Source organism: Cervus elaphus, chromosome 22, assembly GCF_910594005.1.
Source record: "Cervus elaphus chromosome 22, mCerEla1.1, whole genome shotgun sequence".
NCBI classification, from domain to species: Eukaryota; Metazoa; Chordata; class Mammalia; order Artiodactyla; family Cervidae; genus Cervus; species Cervus elaphus.
Genome location: NC_057836.1, coordinates 15050559 through 15069046, shown reverse-complemented (window position 1 = coordinate 15069046; position 18488 = coordinate 15050559). Strand labels below are relative to the sequence as shown.

The 18488-nt window shown below is 52.3% G+C and overlaps 1 protein-coding gene across 4 annotated transcripts in view; it reads right to left on the bottom strand.

Annotated features, from left to right (window-relative positions):
- Positions 1-18269, bottom strand: part of NTF3 (neurotrophin 3) — a 78400-nt gene extending 60131 nt beyond the window's left edge. The window contains exon 1 of one of the 4 annotated variants that reach the window (XM_043882489.1): positions 18015-18269. Coding sequence is in view for 1 of the 4 variants with exons in the window: in XM_043882488.1 (XP_043738423.1) it covers positions 16253-16270 (18 nt within the window). In the remaining 3 variants the exon portion in view is untranslated. The other 3 variants (XM_043882491.1, XM_043882490.1, XM_043882488.1) reach the window with 3 other exon arrangements.
- Between the last annotated feature and the right edge of the window lie 219 nt (positions 18270-18488).

The following is an 18488-nucleotide window of genomic DNA, read 5'->3' as shown; positions in this document are numbered from 1 at the left end:
TCCACAATGATTTTACAACCCATAGCTCAGTGGTCTGGACTGGAGAACCCCAAAGCCAGATAGGCTTCGAGAAGCATGCACTTAGCCGTGGGTGCTGGACATCCAGCCCCAGCTTGCCTGCAAGCAGACACAGGTAGTGCTTCTTGCAAACGAGAAACAGGATGGCTACCACTCCACATGGTCCACTTTACAATTCAGGAACATGTCTTTGGAACTGTAACCTCATTTGGCATTTCAGATCTTGAATTTCAGCTTCCTTCTCTGACCCTCCACTCCCTTGCTCTCCTCACATCTTTCCTCATGGGAAAATGGCAAGAGAACTATTGCCTTCTGACCGGGAGGCCCATGGGTTAAAGCTGGTCCTCAGGGTGGACCTAATGGAAACACCATCATCCTAAGCCTGGCATGTGGGTGGATCCCACAGACCCAAGACGGGAGAGAGGTGCTAACTTTCTTGCTGAACCACTGATGCTGGAATCGCCAGTCCTGCTCCGTAATTATACCAAGAGTGGGGCCTCTGACTGGTGTGCAAGTTCCCGGGGAGAAGCAGGGCAGGAAATCTGACCATTCAGTGACCACAAACCATTCTGCACTCTGGAAGCACTGTGGAAACCGCACAGGGATACTGCCCTCCAGCGTGGGGTGAGAGCTGCCTCTGAGGGGGCAGTTGGGGGAATTAACCAGATGATGAGCACAAAGGTATCTGGACAACTCTTGGGCGCTAGGAATGCCAGACTCTTCTCCTCTCTCTCTCTGCTCCCCCACCTCACCCTCAACATCCCCTTCAGAAGATAAGGTTGGGGGCACTTTGGAATCGGCTGGGCCCCTGTGATCTGCCCTTCTGAGCTTCACATTCTGAGGTGGATGTCGGATAAGCAGGGAGCAGGAGAACTCAGCTCAAATGAGCTGATCATCCCTCAATGAGACAACAGACAACTCCTGACTTAGGACAGTTCAACTTAGAATTTTTGGACTTTAAGAGGATGTGAAAGTGATATACATTCAGTAGAAACCATACTTTTGAATTTTGATCTTTTTCCCAGGCTGGTAGTATGCACAGATTCTCTCTCATGATGCTACCCCTCGATCACGATATACTTTCAGCCATTCTCTACCCAGCCATCTATCCAACTTTTCACTTGCAGTGGAGTGTTCAATGGGGTTTCCCTGGTGGTTCCGTGGTAAAGAATCCGCCTGCAAGACAGAAGACCCAGGTTCAATCCATGGGTTGGGGAAGATCCCCTGGAGAAGGGCATGGTAACCCACTCCAGTATTCTTGCCTGGAAAATCCCATAGACAGAGAAGTTTACAGTCCGTGGGGTCACAGTCAGACATGACTGAGCGACTGAACATACATGCATGCACGCAAGCTGATGGAAGTGTTTTGAGCACACTTCAGGTAGACAGGGCTAAGCTGTAATGTTTGATAGTTGAGGTGTATTATTCAGTGCATTTTCAAACTACTATATTTTCAACTTGTAATGGATGAATGGGGACCTCACTGAATGGGACAGATGCCACAGTGAAGCCTCAGAGGGGAAAGGACGGGGCAGAAGGAGTCCTACTCTGAGCTAGTGGTTCTCAACCTTGGCTGCATACTGAAACCTTCCAGCTTAGTTCAGTTCAGTCACTCACTCACGTCCGACTCTTTGCAACCCCGTAGATTACAGCACACCAGGCTTTCCTGCCCATCACCAACTCCCGGAGCTTGCTCAAACTTCTGTCCATTGAGTTGGTGATGCCATCCAACCATCTCGCCCTCTATCATCCCCTTCTCCTCCTGCCTTCAATCCTTCCCAGCATCAGGGTCTTCTCCAATGAGTCGGTTTTCTTGATGAGCTTTTAAAAATACAGATGCCTCTGTCCTGTTCCTAGACATTCAACTTGAGTTGGCCAAAGTTATAAAGTAGCAAAGTGTGAGGTAAGAACAGGACAGTAAGCACAAGGCAGAGTCTTTGTTGAGCAAAGTCTTTCAAGGTAACACAGGAGAGTCTCTTTGGTCCCCTCGCCTTCACCAAGGGGCATTCCTGCATTATCGTAGGCCAAGTCACTGGATGGCATGTTGAGTGTCTGTCTAGGTCACTGTCATAAATACTTTCCTTCTCTGTGCTAACCAATGTGATCTCAAGTGATTCTCTATACGGATCCACTGTAAGCAAAAGAGGCTCTGTGGAATTGCGTATTTAGGAGATTGAAATACACACACACACACTAATCCATAGGAAACATCAATAGATGGATCTGATGTCCAGAATCTAGGACTCTCTAGACACCCTAGAAACTGCATCAAATGTCCACCCACTCCTCCAAGCCTATGAAAAGTTCTGCAGGGCCAGCAACCTCCTCCAGAGAAAGTCACTATTACAGTTTCATATTTTCAGGGGTACCACTAAAAAAAAATCACTTTCTTTCCTGATCTGGAATGAAATCAATTAGGACAGAAATGTAAGAAAACCAAAAAAGATCGGGAGAACCTCCCATGGCCCACTGACCTCTCAGCATTGTTATCGTACTGGTCCCCATTTCCCCAGAGTCAGAGCCATGCTGATCCATGACCTGTCCCCTCTCCCCCCAGCCCTTCATCTCCCCAGGAGCCAGCAGTAGTCAGAGTGACCAGTGGTCAAGTGTGGCTTGATGCTCCCTCTGCCTTTCATTCATGTATTCACTCATTCATTCATTCTTCCATCAATCCAACCAACAATCTTCTTCCACTGAACAACTCTTTATGAAGAGCCATCTCTCATATTGCACCAGAGCGATCTTTTTTTAAAACAAAAGGCTAACTCTACCCTCCCTTGGGCCACCTCCACTGGCTCCATCGCCCTTGGGGTTGGGAGGAAGCTCAGTGCTGGCACTCCCTACTACCCCCTCCCTCCCTTGACACATCGCCCCGTGCTGCTCCGGTGCGCCCAAGGACCTGGACTGCTTTCAGCTCTTTTAGTCCCTGGTTTCCCTCACCTGTGGCTCAGATGGTAAAGAATCCACTTGCAATGCAGGAGACCCAGGCTCAATCCCTGGGATGGGAAGATCCCCTAGAGAAGGGAATGGCAATCCATTCCAATATTCTTGCCTGGAGAATCCCATGGACTGAGGACCCTGGCGGGCTACAGTCCATGGGGTTGCAAAGAGTTGGACACGACTGAGCACTTTCACTTCCACCTTTTTCTCTCACCTGGGGCCTCTTTCCACCTGCCTCCTCACCTGGAACTCTCCCCTCTCCTCCTACTTTCACCCACAATTACAAATCACACCACAGACCATCAGAAAGCCTCCCACGTTCACGGCTGGGAACCCAGCAAGCCTCTTCCTCCCTATTGGCTGCTCTTGGAAGAATCTCCCTTTCAACTTCTATCTCAGCCTCTGCTCACTCTCTCTCTTCAAGTAAGAGTCACAGACACCGCTGTGCCATGGAAAACACATGATAAACAACGGGAATTCTTCTCCAACTGCTAAAGCCCCCCCTTTTTTCCCTTCACAGTCAAAACTCAGACCCACGCTAAGGCTCCATCCTTGACTGTGCCTCTGTCGAGAGGTTCCCCAAGAACTCAGAAGACTTTCTGCAGACAGACGGTAACGTAATACAGCAGTCCCAAAAGCAGACGTAAACACTGCTGGGGGGCTGGGAAGAGAGAGTCCCGATTCATAGAGAGCCAAAACGTTAGCGGGAAACGCCAGAGGATTAGAGTGACAAGCTGAGGTCTCCCTACTAGTAACTCAACCCCAATCCAACTTGATTTCCGAGACTTGCTAATAGACCACAATCTAAAATATCTTTCTCTCTGTTCTCTCTCTCTCACACACACAGACGCACCGGGAGACAAGAACATGGAATAAATACACTGAAGGTTTCCTGCATGCTAAGAAAAAAGGAAAAAAAGAAAGGATGGGAGAGTGAGTTATGAAAAGCAACTTTCCCCCCATTTTAATCGATAGCCATCAAAAATCTTAGATACTTTATATTGCTCCAGTGTCTTTTTCCACTGGACTGTCCCCAACTAGAAATATCACTTGTTATTTTATTGAGCAGAAAAATAGTTAATCTTGTTAGAAATTTTTTAAATTACTGCCAAGTCTGAATATTTTCTATTTGCTAAAATGTGATATGACTATATAAATAGTCAGCTGAGTAATTCAAAGAAAGTCACAATTATTTTTTCTCTATAAATCTATACAAATGGGTGACCTTTTAAAATCTGAAAAACGGTAATTCTGATTTGGCTAAAAACTAATGGATTTCTGTATCCTTTTATGTGATAGAATATGTAAATAAATAAAATTGAAAATAGAAAAAAGAAGGGGAAAAAAGGTCTTAGATACTTTAAAAACAACTCCATAAAGGCAATGGTAGAATGAATTCTAACATGAAAGAATCTTAGATCTGAGCTATGACCTACACGAGAAAACTAATGTAGTTTCTTTTGGAAAAACTCCTCGACTCAAGCACCATGCAGATGTGTTTTTGGAAGGATGGTCCAGGAGAGAAGCAGCGGGCAGAAACCTCCTGAAAGCCGATCACCTCCTCGTACTATACAGCACCCGCCGTGACCCTGGGGGAGTTCTCACCCTCCCGCCGTGTGGGGGGGCTGTCAGAACAGGACCACACCTTGAGACATCCTCCCTGCCGCGGATGCAAGAGGGACTCTGACTCTACTGGTCCTTGACAAGGTGGAGACAGGGAGCCATCTCCCACCGTGTGCAAATGTGGGATGCGATGCTGGGTGTCATCCAAACTGACAACCCAGAGTCACAGGAAGCTGCCAGATCCCCGATCCCAGCTCAGAGCCTGTTGGCAGCAATCTCAGGAGTCACTCACCAAACCCTGGGCTTGCTAAAAGCAGACCTGCTCTAGCTGTCTACATTTGTTTTCCCCCATCACCCTGCCTACAAGGACTCCTCATTCCTCCAAACCCCCAAAGCCTCGGAGGTCCCGGCCACTCACTTGCCAAGTACCAAACATATCTTGCCCCACCCGGTGGCTTGTTTCTTCGCAGGTCTGTCCCGATTCCCAACTAGACTGCAAGGCTCTTGAAGGCAGGACCTAGCCTTTCTCCTCTTGGGGATCTACAGGGCACCCAGGTACCCAACAGGGTCATTAAGAAGAGGCATGAGGCCTCCTTCAAGTAATATTTCTGTTAAGCAGATAAGAAAAATATCCAACAGATGTGTTATGTTTTTTAAAAACCCCCTTCTAAATTCCAAAAGAAGTCACTTAATAAGGACCTGATGTCTGTTCTTTTTCTGCTGGTATCTGGACCGATTAAAAACAGGATGTGAAAAAAAAAAAGTGCCGAGGCGCTCACTGAGCAGGAGGGACTCCTAGAGGACAGGAGTGAACAGTAGGTGGCAGTCTGTCCCTGTGTCAACAGTGGTCACCGACAGGACCCAGCACAGCCTCGAGAAGAGGCTCTGAAGAGCTTCAGGCCGACGCACTTCCCCTGCCTGAGCCAACGACAGCCAAGAGCAGGGCGACTGCTGGAAGGCACACTCATAAGCACACACACCTATTCATCCACCCAGACCCAACGCCTATGCAACACGCACCTTCCGCAAGCTCTCCCAGGGAAGAACCAAGAGTTCCCATCACAACCGGCTCTGAGCATCCCTCACCTGAGGCTTGGTCTGGCCCGGGGAACTCAGGGAAGAGAAGACCACTGTCCTGCAGCAGAAGAGAAGACCCTCATGGATCCTCCAGCTTACTGCTGCTCAAGAGGATTCCCTATCATTATTCGCATCAGCAAACAACACTCCAGCCAGGAGCCCTGCATTTGAACGTCCATGCTCAGCCTGCCCCTCCCTGGAGCCCAGTGATATAAGCCAAAATATGTTTAGTATATGGTACGTGGTCCATTGCCCTCAGCAGCTCCCAGACTCTGGAGCTCAGAGCTGCAGTGTTCATCTCTGCAGTTTCTCCAGCATCGAGCACACATCCTGAGACTTGTCAGCCAACAACAGGCTGTTCAATGAGTAACCTTTTTTTAAAAGTTTACTTTTAATTGGAGGATAATTGCTTTATAATACTGCATTGGTTTCTGCCATGAATGATCTCTGAACACGTGTTTTCGTTAAGTCTAGAGATGTTGTTGTTGTTTAGTCGCAAATTCTGACTCTTTGTGATCCCAGGGACTGTAGCCCACCAGGCTCCTCTGTCCATGGAATTCTCCAGGAAAGAATACTGGAGTGGGTTGCCATTTCTTTCTCCAGGGGATCTTCTCAACCTAGGGACTGAACCTGAGTCTCCTGCATTGGCAGGCTGGTTCTTTATGGCTGAGCCACCTGGGAAGCCCCTTAACTCATGTGCAGTGACGCCCAACTCTTCTGTCATGAAAACCTACATTTGCAGAAGGCCTTCTCTGAAGAGAGCAAGAACAGCCTTTCCTGGTGGGCAGGGAGTGAGCTTCCCAATCTCAGCCTCGGGACAGGCCAAAATGGGACACAGAGGACACGACTCTGGACCCGTGGAAAGGCACGTCACCTCTCTGAGCCTGGCCTCTCACCGCTGGCCTCCCTGATGACCTGCCATGCATTCACTCACCCAACACGTGTCAAGGGGTTGGGGACACAGAGATGAAAAATGAGATCTCTTTCTTGGCAGTGCTCATCTTCTAGTGAGAAGACAGGGATGTAGGAAGGATGCCAGGAGAAAGGAATGGTGAATCGAAGATGTGAAAAGTGTTCGTGTTAGTCGCTCAGTCATGTCTGACTCTTTGCAACCCCATGAGGACTGTAGCCCACCAGGCTCCATAGTATTCTCCAGGCAAGAATACTGGAGACGGTTGCCATTCCCTTCTCCAGGGGATCCTCCCAACCCAGGGATTGAACCCAGGTCTCCTGCATTGCAGGCAGATTCTTTACAAGGTCTGAGCCACCAGAGATGTCCCAGAGTGAAAGTATTAGTAGCTCGAAAAATGAAAGGTTGAAGGATGATTTCAATATCCCTGGTGGGGAAGGGAGAGCCTTCTAAGTCCAACATACACACAGAATCACCCTCCACGGCCATCACAAATTCAAGAACAGAGGTATATTTCTGCCACCCATATCTTCTTGTGATCTGAGGACATTTCCTTCTACATTGAAGCCATACTCCACATTAATCCATCCATCCAGGCCTTTCTACTAAACCTCAGTTCCCATAATTGGTGATGTGCCAGGAAAGGTTTAGAAGATCACCTAAGCCTCCGGGAGCCCTTCAGTCTCCACGGAGCACAGGAGGAAGATGGGACCTGATGTAGAGCAGAGACTCCCCAAACTGTCAGAGGCGAAGTCTGGGGTCTCTGTTCATGGTTCAGGGTCTTTCCGATTTCACTCACCAAAATCAGCTGCCCAAGGAGATATTTTATCCCACATAAACCTCTCCTGATGCTTCTAACTCCCAGTCCAAGACCTGCCACAAATCTGGCAAGCTTGCTTCTTCAGCACTTTATAAACATGCACTCCTCCATAAGTTGAAGAACTTATCTGGCATCACATAACTTCATTTCCTCCTCCACCCCCTCCGCATCACTGCACGTTAAGTCCTCCAAGAGCACCAGGGATACCCGGAAATCCCCAGGCAGGGGCCCCGGGAGGCTTGGGGAGCAACAAAGATGTGGAACGTGTGAACTGTCATGATGGCCAGGGGCCTTTTGACCTTCCAGTGAATCCAACTCCTTCTTTTTCCGCAAGAGGAAACAGAGGCCCATGGAGGGAGCATGGTTTGCTCAAGGTCGCATGGCTAGTTTGAGTCCTTCTCAAGGAGTGGTGCCCTGGAGGAGGAAATGGCACCCTACTTGAGTATTCTAGCCTGGGAAATCCAACAGACAGAGGAGCCTGGTGGGCTACAGTCCATGCAGCCGCAGAGAGTCGGATGTGAGAGTCGGATGTGATGGAGCTTCGCGCAGTAAGAGGTGAGATGAGCTATTCAAGGAGGAACAAGGTGGGTGTCAGGAGGGCTGGGGTCCTTCCTATCCCAGGACACATATGTTGGGAAACAAGTGGTTCCCAGAGCTGTATTTTCCCTCTTGGACCCAGTGAAAGCACGGGATGGATGAGCCCCATCAGGAGGAGGTCCACGAGACACAGAATGGAAATAATCCCAGACTAGGAACTTGAACTTTATTCCCTAAGGGACGATCTGGAGCCAGAGGGGGAGGATATTTTTAAATGCCAGGGGTTCAGACCTAAAAACAGAGAGAACACGGAGTGGGGGAGGGGGTGCAAGACCCAGCTCTCTATCATAAAAATGATAATAATAGGGCTATTACAAAGAAGAAAGCATCCCCCTACACATGGAACGTCATCTTAAATAGAGCGAACACAAACCTTTTGAGCACCCACAATTGCACAGGCATTAGGTGATTGTTGTATATTTACAAGCACATTGCAAATACCTTTCAGCAACAGAACAAAGTCATTCCCATTCATCACTTTGAAAATGTGTGTGTGGTGATGGAGATGGGAAGGTCAGTGGAGGGAGAAAAGACAAGAGCCTGAAGTCACACCCTCCAGGGATGGCAATATGCACCCTGAGAACCTCTTTGGCTTCCCTACTTTTGTGACTGCCCAGAGAAGGGCATGCAGCAAGCAAGTGCCCGGGATGGGGGACCCTACAACTGCTCTGCTTTGCATCAAGCAGAGCCTGGGGACCCCAGTCTTTGGCAGCAACTCCTGCCTTCAACCTCTCAGCAAGAAATCTATGTTTGGTCCCAGTATACATGGAGCGGGTTCCCCAGCCTTTCAAGGACTAGGGGTCTCCAAATTCTGAAGGCCCTTCATGTTATCCTCTTTTACTCTGACTTTGTGTAACCCTCATCACAGGTCTCAAGGAGGCTGGGACCCACCACCTCTCGTGGGTGAGCGGATCAAAACCAGATGTCTGACTCCAATCTTATAGAGTTTACAAGGAGGCAATTGTGGCTTAAATCAATACCCCCATTCTGGAAGGGCAGATTCCCTTGTCAGCAGGATGGGAAGTGCAGGGGGAGGGCGAAAGGAGCTCAGACCTGATGCATGCTTTCCAGCAGGTGGCCAGAAAGCCTCAACATTTGTCTTGCAGGTGAAAATGAACCTTCCCGTGGAGCAGGCTACCCTGTGGGGTGACAAGCTTTGCAGGGGGATCAAGCAACCCCCACCGGGATGACATCATGGAATGCAGAAACAGAATCTGAATGGCAGGTGATGGACTTGGAATGGCCATGGGTTTCAGGCTACAAAGTCAGCACATGGAGATCTTAAGCAGACCCCTTAACCTCACATAACCTCAGTCTCCCCACCTGCAAAAGAGATTATTCTGGGCTCTGAGATAACACCATGCGATATTTGCAGTAACCCCTGGTGTCCAGCAAGTACTCAGACATTAACTATCGCCCTCATCAATCATTTTCAAAGTGGGTACTTCTCATAGTCAGAAACACTGATTCTAACAGGCATTCACATGGATGCTGGATGAGTAGCATCAGGTCTCAGTTCAGTTCAGTCAGTCGTGTCCGACTCTTTGCGACCCCATGAATCGCAGCATGCCAGGCCTCCCTGTCCACCACCAACTCCCAGAGCTTACTCAAACTCATGTCCATTGAGTCAGTGATGCCATCCAGCCATCTCATCCTCTGTCATCTCCTTCTCCTCCTGCCCCCAATCCCTCCCAGCATCAGGGACTTTTCCAATGTTCTACCAGAAAGCCAAACCCCACCCCTTCCAGCTCTGTCCACACTGTGCAGGCAGAGCCAACTTTGAGAACGTTCTTGGCTAAAACAAAACACTATGGCAAAAACTCTGCGTGCCGTTCTGCCTTTGACTCAGCCATTCCCCAAAGATTAAAAAAAAAAGGAGCTTGAAGATACGCCAAGATGCACTCTAACCAAAGCACATTAGCGCCGATGAAGGAAGAGACTGAAGCTACTGTAAAATCCTCTGATGGTGCAGCTGGGATGGACTTTGAGATCCTCTAGTTCAAGTTTTCCATTGACAGATGGGTACATCCAGGCCTGGGTCACAAAGCAACAGCTGACTAGTGACTGGCGGCAAACTGGTCCCCTACTTCCAAGTCAGCAGGCTTTCTGCTGCCCTGGGCTGCTTAAGATGACCTTGGCCTGAGAGTCTTTTGAGATCAGTATGGTCTTGGATGAGCAAGAACCTCAATCCTTTCAAAAATCCCCGATTAAACAAACCCACAGGAGGTCTGGGACTCAACAGACACCTTTTCCGGAGATGCTGCTGAAAAGTGAGCCATCACAACAGACCACACCAAATTTCACTTCAAGATCCTTCTTCAGGGAAACCATACAGCCAGCCAGAGGTTAGTCCTGGGAGGACGCCCAGAGACAAACAGCCTCTGGGGGTTTCCAGTTAAGACTGCTTGAGAAGGACCACGACACAGATGTGGACACAAAACAGCCCATGCATTCTCACCACCCAGGGGTGGGTGCACACTTAGTCCCTTGGTGTTTTTAGGTAGAAGGAAAGCCTGATGTATGGAAAACTATCAGGATAATAAGAAAAGACTTTTAAGATCTTGGTCCATCTACATGCGCTTTCATAGGTTCTAAAGCGAGTTTTCTGGAAGACTTCCATTGCCCAGCCTCGATCTTAATAGAAATCTGTTCAGGCAAGAATGAGGCTCCATCTGCACTGACCTCGTACTTCCTAAAAGCTCACACATCCTCCATCCCCAGATACAAATAATCCGGGGGGGGGTGGGGGGGTGGGGGGGTGGGCGGGGAAGCTGTTTGCAGCTTCTTCCACAACCTGGCTCTTCTGTAAGACACAATACGATGCCCATTCAATCTGAGCCAGGCACCATACACCTACCACCCACATCACAAGCTCTAAGAATGCCTCCTGCCCACCCAGGGCCCCCCTTATGCCCCCATGCCCCCACCCCACACACAGCCCCATTCTCCTCTCTTTCTGCTCATGCCGATCCACGCACAAAGTACATCCACAGCCCTTATCATCAGCCCGCCTCGGGTCTTAAGCTGGTCTCCAGTTGATCTGGTCCTTCTCCAACAGACCCAGTTTTAAAGAACGCTAAATCAAAAACCCTAGCAACGATCACTAGCTCAACGTCCCCACCGCCAGAAACTGCCTGCCTCATTAAAGAGTAAAACAGCAGCTGGGGAAGGTTGGGAAGCAAGGTGGTGGGTTCATTCCAGCCAACACGTGGATTTACATTCCTTGCAGTTAGGGAGGGAGCACTGTAACTGCTTGGGGAAGGGTCTGGAGAAGCCTGGAGCAGAAACTGCCTGCTCCATTAGCCCTCCTGGATGGAGGGGCCGAGGGGGAGGCCTGCACATCTGATCCACTGAGGAGGGGAGCTGCAGAGATGGGAAATGTTATGTAATTAAACTCTGCTGGCCTGTCCCGCCTGGGGAATGTGAGCGCCATCAGCAGTGACCTCTTCCAATCAACTTAATTGGCCCAATCTCGCCAAGAAAAGCAACGGAATTGGTTTAGTGCCTCATGGAAATAGCTTAGCTCCTGACTATTTATGGCCACTGAACTCAAGGATGGGAGCCTGACTCTGCGCCAGCAGTTGACAGCGTGTGCTGACTTCTGGGAGAACTCGGAGGCTTGAGTGGGTTTTCTGGCCCCTCTTTGGTCTCCATTTTTGTCTCTGGGGAAAGTGGGCCACGCCAACTTGCTGCACTGGGTGTCTGCCATATCACAGATCCACAGCCTGTGCCCCCCAGGATCCACAGCCCAGAGAAAAACAGCCCTTCATGGCAACCCAGGATGCCTGGACTTTGCTCCTCTTTAATTCTAACATGCCAAAAAACAATAACTACTTTCTTTGTTCTCAAAATCGCATTTCTTTTGGCGTCATGGTCCGCAGCAAAGGAAGACGTCTGTCTCAGATCATTAGTAACGTTCATTTGTGGACCACCTTTCTTCTGAATCCTCCAAAGGCCTTTCAGGAATACAGCCCTCCATCAATAATCTTCTAGGCTTGGCTATCTCCATTTTACAGATGAGTAATCTGAGGCGGCCACAAAAGTTCTGTTTGCACAGTGGATGAGCAGCAGATAATCAGTGGACATAACATGTACTGTAAAGAGAAAGAGGTTCAGGATCCGTCTTTGCAATGGTTCACATCCATGCTAGCACCTGTATTCAAGCTCATGTCATCTCCAAGTAAGGCTCTGTACTGCTAAACACACCAAGGTTTGACTGGGGGGGCGGGTGGGAGCAGAGTGAACTTTCCTCTCATTGAGTCATAGCAGACAATATCATTTTACACAAAGAGAAATAAGAAAGGATCAGAGAGATTAGAGACGTTTCCTGAAATCACCCTGCTCCAAAGTGGCAGGACTGGATTGGAACCGAGGCATACCCAATGGGAAGCCTTCCATCTCCACCACACCATCCTCTCACCACTGCGAGAGCCTCTGCCCAAGGCTCAGGCCCTGTATCAACCCTCTTCCAAAGAGGAATTTCCTCTACAGATAAGGTAGAACCTCAAAATGGCACACCTGTCATTTCAGGAATTCAAAAATGTCTTGAGTCAAATACAAGAGGATTGTTTATGCTCTTTCAGCAACAGGCCTTAAAAAGGAGGTTCTAGGTCAGCAGGTATGCAGCCAGAGCATACCCTTCCCCCTGCTCCATCCCAGTCACCTCCCCAGCTCCTGCTGATATGAACCCAACCAACATCACACTCCTCTCCCTCCCCAAACGCTTCCAAAAGCCTGCAACCCTTCTTTTAACTGTACCTTTCAAACTTTGACCCACACGATACACATTTGAGCGTCCAAGACAATTTGCATCCTTCCTCGGCCCCAAAGAATTCCTGCAAAAACATACACCCCACCACCCCAACCAGAGCCAGAACATACACCCCTCTGGTCCTTCAGGCTAGCCTCCTCCCAGGTTCTTCACTCCAACTCTGTAGTGTGTGTGTGCACATACACGTGCACACACATCAGCTTTCCACTCAGCTCAGAAGTCATCCAAGACTAACACTCCCAAGCTGCATCTTCCTTGCATCTTCCACCTGATCACTGCCTCACCCTTATGCAGCCCTACACAGGAAGCTTCATCCCTGCTGTGCTCTCAGAAACGCCACCCTCAGGTCTATCAGGACTTGCATTCTGACCCGGCTTGCTGCCCCCTCCCATTCCCAGCCTACACTCACTGCAAGAAACAGTAACAGCCCTCAGCTCCCTCCTTAACACACAAAACTATCCATCATCCCTATCTTTCTACAAAACCACAGATATATTTCAAGTCAGCTTCCCTTTGGCCTCCAAGATCCATAAACATCTCTTGAAACTGAATTACAGTTCTTAAAGAAACCTCTAGCACCGAGCTCTCCTGGTTCCTCCTGGCAAAACTGCAGGAGTTGGCTGAGCCCTGGGAAGAATTTTTCTAGGGCACCATGCCATGCCCCAGAGCCCAGGAATGGGCTGAGCCTCCAGCAGGCATTTCACACGTTTTAATTGATGATCAATAATAATTGGTGATGGTGAATTACTTTATTAAATTGAAAAACCCATTATAACCATCATACAACATGCATCCCCACCACTAGGCATGCAAAGCACATTTCTCCTCTCACTCCAATACTGCACATGCATCCCCACCACTAGGCATGCAAAGCACATTTCTCCGCTCACTCCAATCTTGCACGCACATCCCCACCCGTGCCAACACACAGAAGACTTTTCCCCTTAAAAGCGCATCCCTCACCTTAAGCCTTCTCCAGTCCCCTCCTCTCTGGGGTAGGGGATGTAGAGGAGGAGAAAGTGAAAACCACTTCAGCATCTTTTTCTGCACGTGCCCCATCTCTCTAGAATAAGTGTCTGAACCCACACTTTCCTGTTCCCCACAGACCCCAGTGCCATTCCAGCCAAATTCCCCAGGACTCATTCACAAAGTTCACACTCTGATCTTTGCAGATAATAACCGCCCCCAGCCCCCGGCCCCCGTCCCTTTGGTAATCAGAAAGCGCCTAGCCCAACCTTCCACACACGTCCCACCCCCCACGGCCGTCCTCCCACGCCACACCCACTCCGTGTGTCTGCGCAGGCACGCACAAGCCATCTGCTGAAACACACCGTACCTCTCTTGTTCTGACACCCTTAGCGGGCACAGATTTCTCATTAGTACACCTATGTGCCCACATGCTCTCACCTGCTGCTTGGCAGCCGTGCGCCCCTGAAAGAGACCCTCAGAAACAAATATCTCCACCTGCACACTCAGCAGAGGGAGCGCCAGCACTCTGATTTTCCAGCAACCTCCTTCCCTGACCAAACAGCGCCCAGGGGTCCCCGATGGCCCCCCACAGGACACAGATCCTGTTAGCCCAGAGCCAAACCCTCCACTTAGAGCTACAAAACAGTCCACAGCTGCGCAAACCCGCGCGCGCTCCTACTGCAGCCCCGCAGACTTCCTCCTGCCCCCCAACACTATTCAGAGCCCCCTTTCTTACCATCTCCCCCTCTTCTAACGCCATACCCAGGTCTGAGCATTAAAGGCCAATGCAGAGGCCTTTGGATTTTCTCCCCTGAATCCTACACCCCCCCTCCCACCTTCTTTGTGTGTGTGTGGGGGGGGGCGTTAAGTGGGGGCAGGCGGAGGACGTCGGAGAATTTTTGAGCGCTGGGAAAATAGAACCGACCGCAAAGTTCCCTCGCGTTACAACTTTCTCCATCCTGACGTTTGGAAAGGTGGGTTGAGACTCGGCTCTAGGTTCTGCAGGGTGGGAGGGGGTATCTCTTCAGTAAAAAGCAGGTCTCCCAGCACAGTCGGTAAGCGGCTGAGTCCTGGGGTGACACCCACCCCTTTTAGCCCGCCCCCACCCCACCCCACCCCACCCTCGAGCTCCCGCCCCCTGCTCATAGCGCACATAAACAAGACCAAAGCGCTCAGTCGCCAGCTCTCCAGCTCGGAGCCCTGCGCTCTGGCTGCCGTGTGGCAGCCGCCTGCACTCAGACCTCTGAACCTGCCGCCAGAGGTCTAGACCAGGCGGCCTAGTTCGGAGTTTCCTGCACCTGGAAGCTCCCAGCCAGGGATCCAGCGAGAGGGATCCTAACTAGTCAGCAGCCGCCACCCGGTTCGGCGCGCGGGTCTCGGTGCCTGAGGAACGCAGCCGCCCAACTCCCCCAAAGAAGCAGGGTCTCCTCCTCGCGCCCGAAAGCCACCAGGACAGTCCCCTCCCCCACCCAGTCCCTCCTTTCCCGAACCTTCAACTCCCAAACTTCCCAAATTTCCTTCTGAGTGTGACTTGGAGCTCTCGGGCCACGGAGCACTTTGGTCCTTGGTGGGGTGGGGGGTGGGGGGGCTCTGAAGTCCGACCTATATGCGTCGCGCCCCGGGCCTCCCAGCCTCCCCGCACCTCCGATTCCTAGAGCTGGCCCGGAGGAACAGGAGGGACTCCCCAGTGGTCGCCAGGCCCCCCGCGCCCGCCGCTCCCCGCCGGGGACTCAGAGGCGCGGGCCGCGCACGCAGCTCCGACATCGGCGGCGCGGAGACCCAGGGTGGGGTGGCCACCGGCCTGCACGAGCCCCGGGGTGCTCTGAGCTTTCCCAGGAAGCTCCGAGCGGAGGTAGGGGGACTCCGGCAGGTAGCCGCGCCGCGAGGAGTCTCAACTCCCCAAACTGGGAAGCGTCTCTCCAGGTCTGGAGCTCCACATCCCCTCCCCCAGTCCCTCCGGGCCCCAGAGGGGGAGGAGAGTCGAAAGCCCTGCGCCGCGGCGAACCCGGCGCCGGGGGCGCGTGCGGGGAGCGGCGGCGGCTCCCTCGCCTCCCCGGATCCGCCTGCCACCCTCTTTGTTACGGGGTGCGCGGGGAGCTCCTCTGCGCGAACAGACGGGTGTGATGATGAGGGGCTGGCGGTTCTGCCGAAGCCCTTCCTTGCCCTTCCGTCGTCTCCCTTTCCCCTCGCCTCCGCCCCCCATTTCCAATCCTGGTCCCTTAAACCTGATCACTTTCCCAGATATTGGGCGGTTTCTCCCGCGGCAGCCGAGGGACGGGAGAGACGAGGTGGGGAAGAGTGAGTGAGAGAGAGAGAGAGTGTGTGTGTGTGTGTGTGTGTGTGTGTGTGTGAGTGTGTATATGTCTGTATGCGCGCAGGGGTAGCCGTGATCTCTCCATGGCCTGGGCAGATCCCGGCGTAAACTTCGGGAAGACAAGAGCCAGGGAAAGTGCGGGACCGCAGCGCGATGGGGTGGGGGTCGGGTGCGGAGCCGGGGCCGGGGCCCCGCGCGGGTCCCCCAGTCCATCCCCCTACTGGGCCCCCGGGCCCCCGAACCTGCCCACCCAGCGCGCCCGCCTCCCCTTACCGTGGCAGAAGTAACCATGGCATCCGTGTGACTGTTTCCAGGGACGTCGACATGAAGAGAAAGGTGGACGCGAGCTCGGTCATCCAAAGTCTCCCCCACTCCGCCGCTGCCACCCCCCAGCAGGGGACAAAAAGAGCAAGAGAAAGAAAAGCGAGGGAAGAAAGTAGTTGCGCCGGGCTCTCTCCGGGGCCGCGCGCGGAGCTGCTCGGTAGGGAGAGGAGCCTTCAACTCTGAGTCCCGCGAACATAATCTGCGCGGTTATAACCAGCCAACCCGGCCAGATGGCTCCGCGCTCAGCGCCTTAACCCCTTCGGCGCCGCGCCGCCCGCCCCCGCGCGCCGCCCGCCGCGCACGCCTGCGCCCCAGCGCCCCTCCGGCTGGGGTCGGGGGCCAGTGAGGGGACCGGGTCATTTCCCATAGCCGCTCTTAAAGAAAAATACCCCCGACTTCCAAGGAATGTATGCTTCGGTTTGCCCCCTCGATCTCCCTTTTAGAGATCCAGGAAAAAAACAAAAACGAGATATTCAACTTTTCACTGCACTTTACACGTTCATGCGGTCAGCCTGTCTTATTTGTTCCTTTTCTTGAAAAAATTCTTTTTGATCTTCTTTTTGCTTTTTATTTAAGGTTTTTCTTTACAAAGCGGAAGGCTCTTTCTTGCCCCTTTCCCCAAGGCGGCTGGGGGTCTAATGTGCAAACCCCTCAGAACCTTCCGGTTCCAGACCTCTTCCCACCCGCTACCAAGTCCACCGGTGGGTCCTACACCCTCCCCGCCACCAGAGCGTGCCCCGGGTACCGCTCCCAGGGGTGCTCGCCGCTCCGGGACCAGCTCCTAGGGCGCAGCCGTCGGTGCAGGGGGATCAAGCCAGAGAGGTGTGGGGTGGGAGTCAGGGGACCCAGGGACGGGCGGTTGTGTGTGCGCCTGTGTGTGTTTGTGCGAGCCTGAGCTTGGAAGGGAGGGGTGATGAATCGGAGGCTCCCACTCCACGAAGCCTTCAGCTCCTCCTAAGTCCCTTCCATCCAAACGAGGGTCTGCCCCTGCAGCCTTGCGCCCTTTCAGCATCCACCGGTCTGCAGGCGGGGACCGCGCGGGAAGGCCAGCGCCAGACCGACTTTTCTAAGCGCTCCGAAAGCAGTGACGTCCACTTCCCCACCCGGCGATTATTCGAGGAATGGAAGAACAGGGGGCAAAAATCTCTTATTTCGAGATAATTTTAGCTGTCCATTAGACCCCGCTTGCGGCGAGCTCGGTCTCTAAATTTACCAACTTAAGTCATCTTGCTTTGGCCCATTTGCCATCAAGAGAAGTGGTGGGGGGCTGGAAAATGTCACTTAAGGGTCAATGAGTTAACCCAGAGTTTCAGTGTTTTGCCCTCCAGTCCCCGGGGTCGTGGCGTGGGGATCCTTATCTCCATGTCCCCCCACTTCTTCCTCTGTGCCATCTCCGCGACCCCTCACCCCATCTCTTGCCTGGACCTCTGGACTCACGCGACATTGGGGGAGGGGAGTCAGTAGGCATCACTTCTCCCCGCGCCCTGCCTTAAGCAGCACACGCTACGTTTCCGCTGGGGTCCAGGTTCATATATATATATATCCGAATTCCTTTGACTTGTTGGAGCATTTGGTCAGACACCAAGAAGTATGAAGTGCACTGCACCTACCAAATCAGGCCGAACCCGCCGCGGAGTGAGGTCGCCGGTCCGAGGGGAGGTGGGAAGGGATGGGGAGCCTGGGGTCTGCGTACTAGATAGATTGTACCTGCCTCATCATTTTGCTGGCTGCTGGAGGCTGCCACATCGAAAACGGCCGGAAGCGCCCACTGAGGCCCAGGGGCGTCACCTCGAGCGGTCCCTGGGGAGGGGAGGGTCTCGCTTCAGTGCCTCCCTCGCGCCAATAGGTTCGGGTCCTCCTCCTGGCCAGACTAGGCTGCTGAGCTGTCCCCTCCAGCCGGCGCGCGGCACCATGAAGGTTTGCACTGGGCGTGCGCTGCCGGGTCCCGGTTTTCTCGCTCGGCTCTGGCCCGCCCCCCTGCCCTCCCCCACTTCCCGCACTTGCACCCCCCACCCCCACCCCGGCTGCCGAGCAGTCAAAGGCGGGATTCGGGTCCCAGATCCAGTTCCACTGGCCAAGTTCTCTGGGCTCTTCGCTGGAGCTCCAGGTCGTCCGTGACCCCGAAGATGGCCAGAAGAGAGGTGATTGGCTCCCGCTGCAGCGAGGAATGGGTTAAAAACAAGTC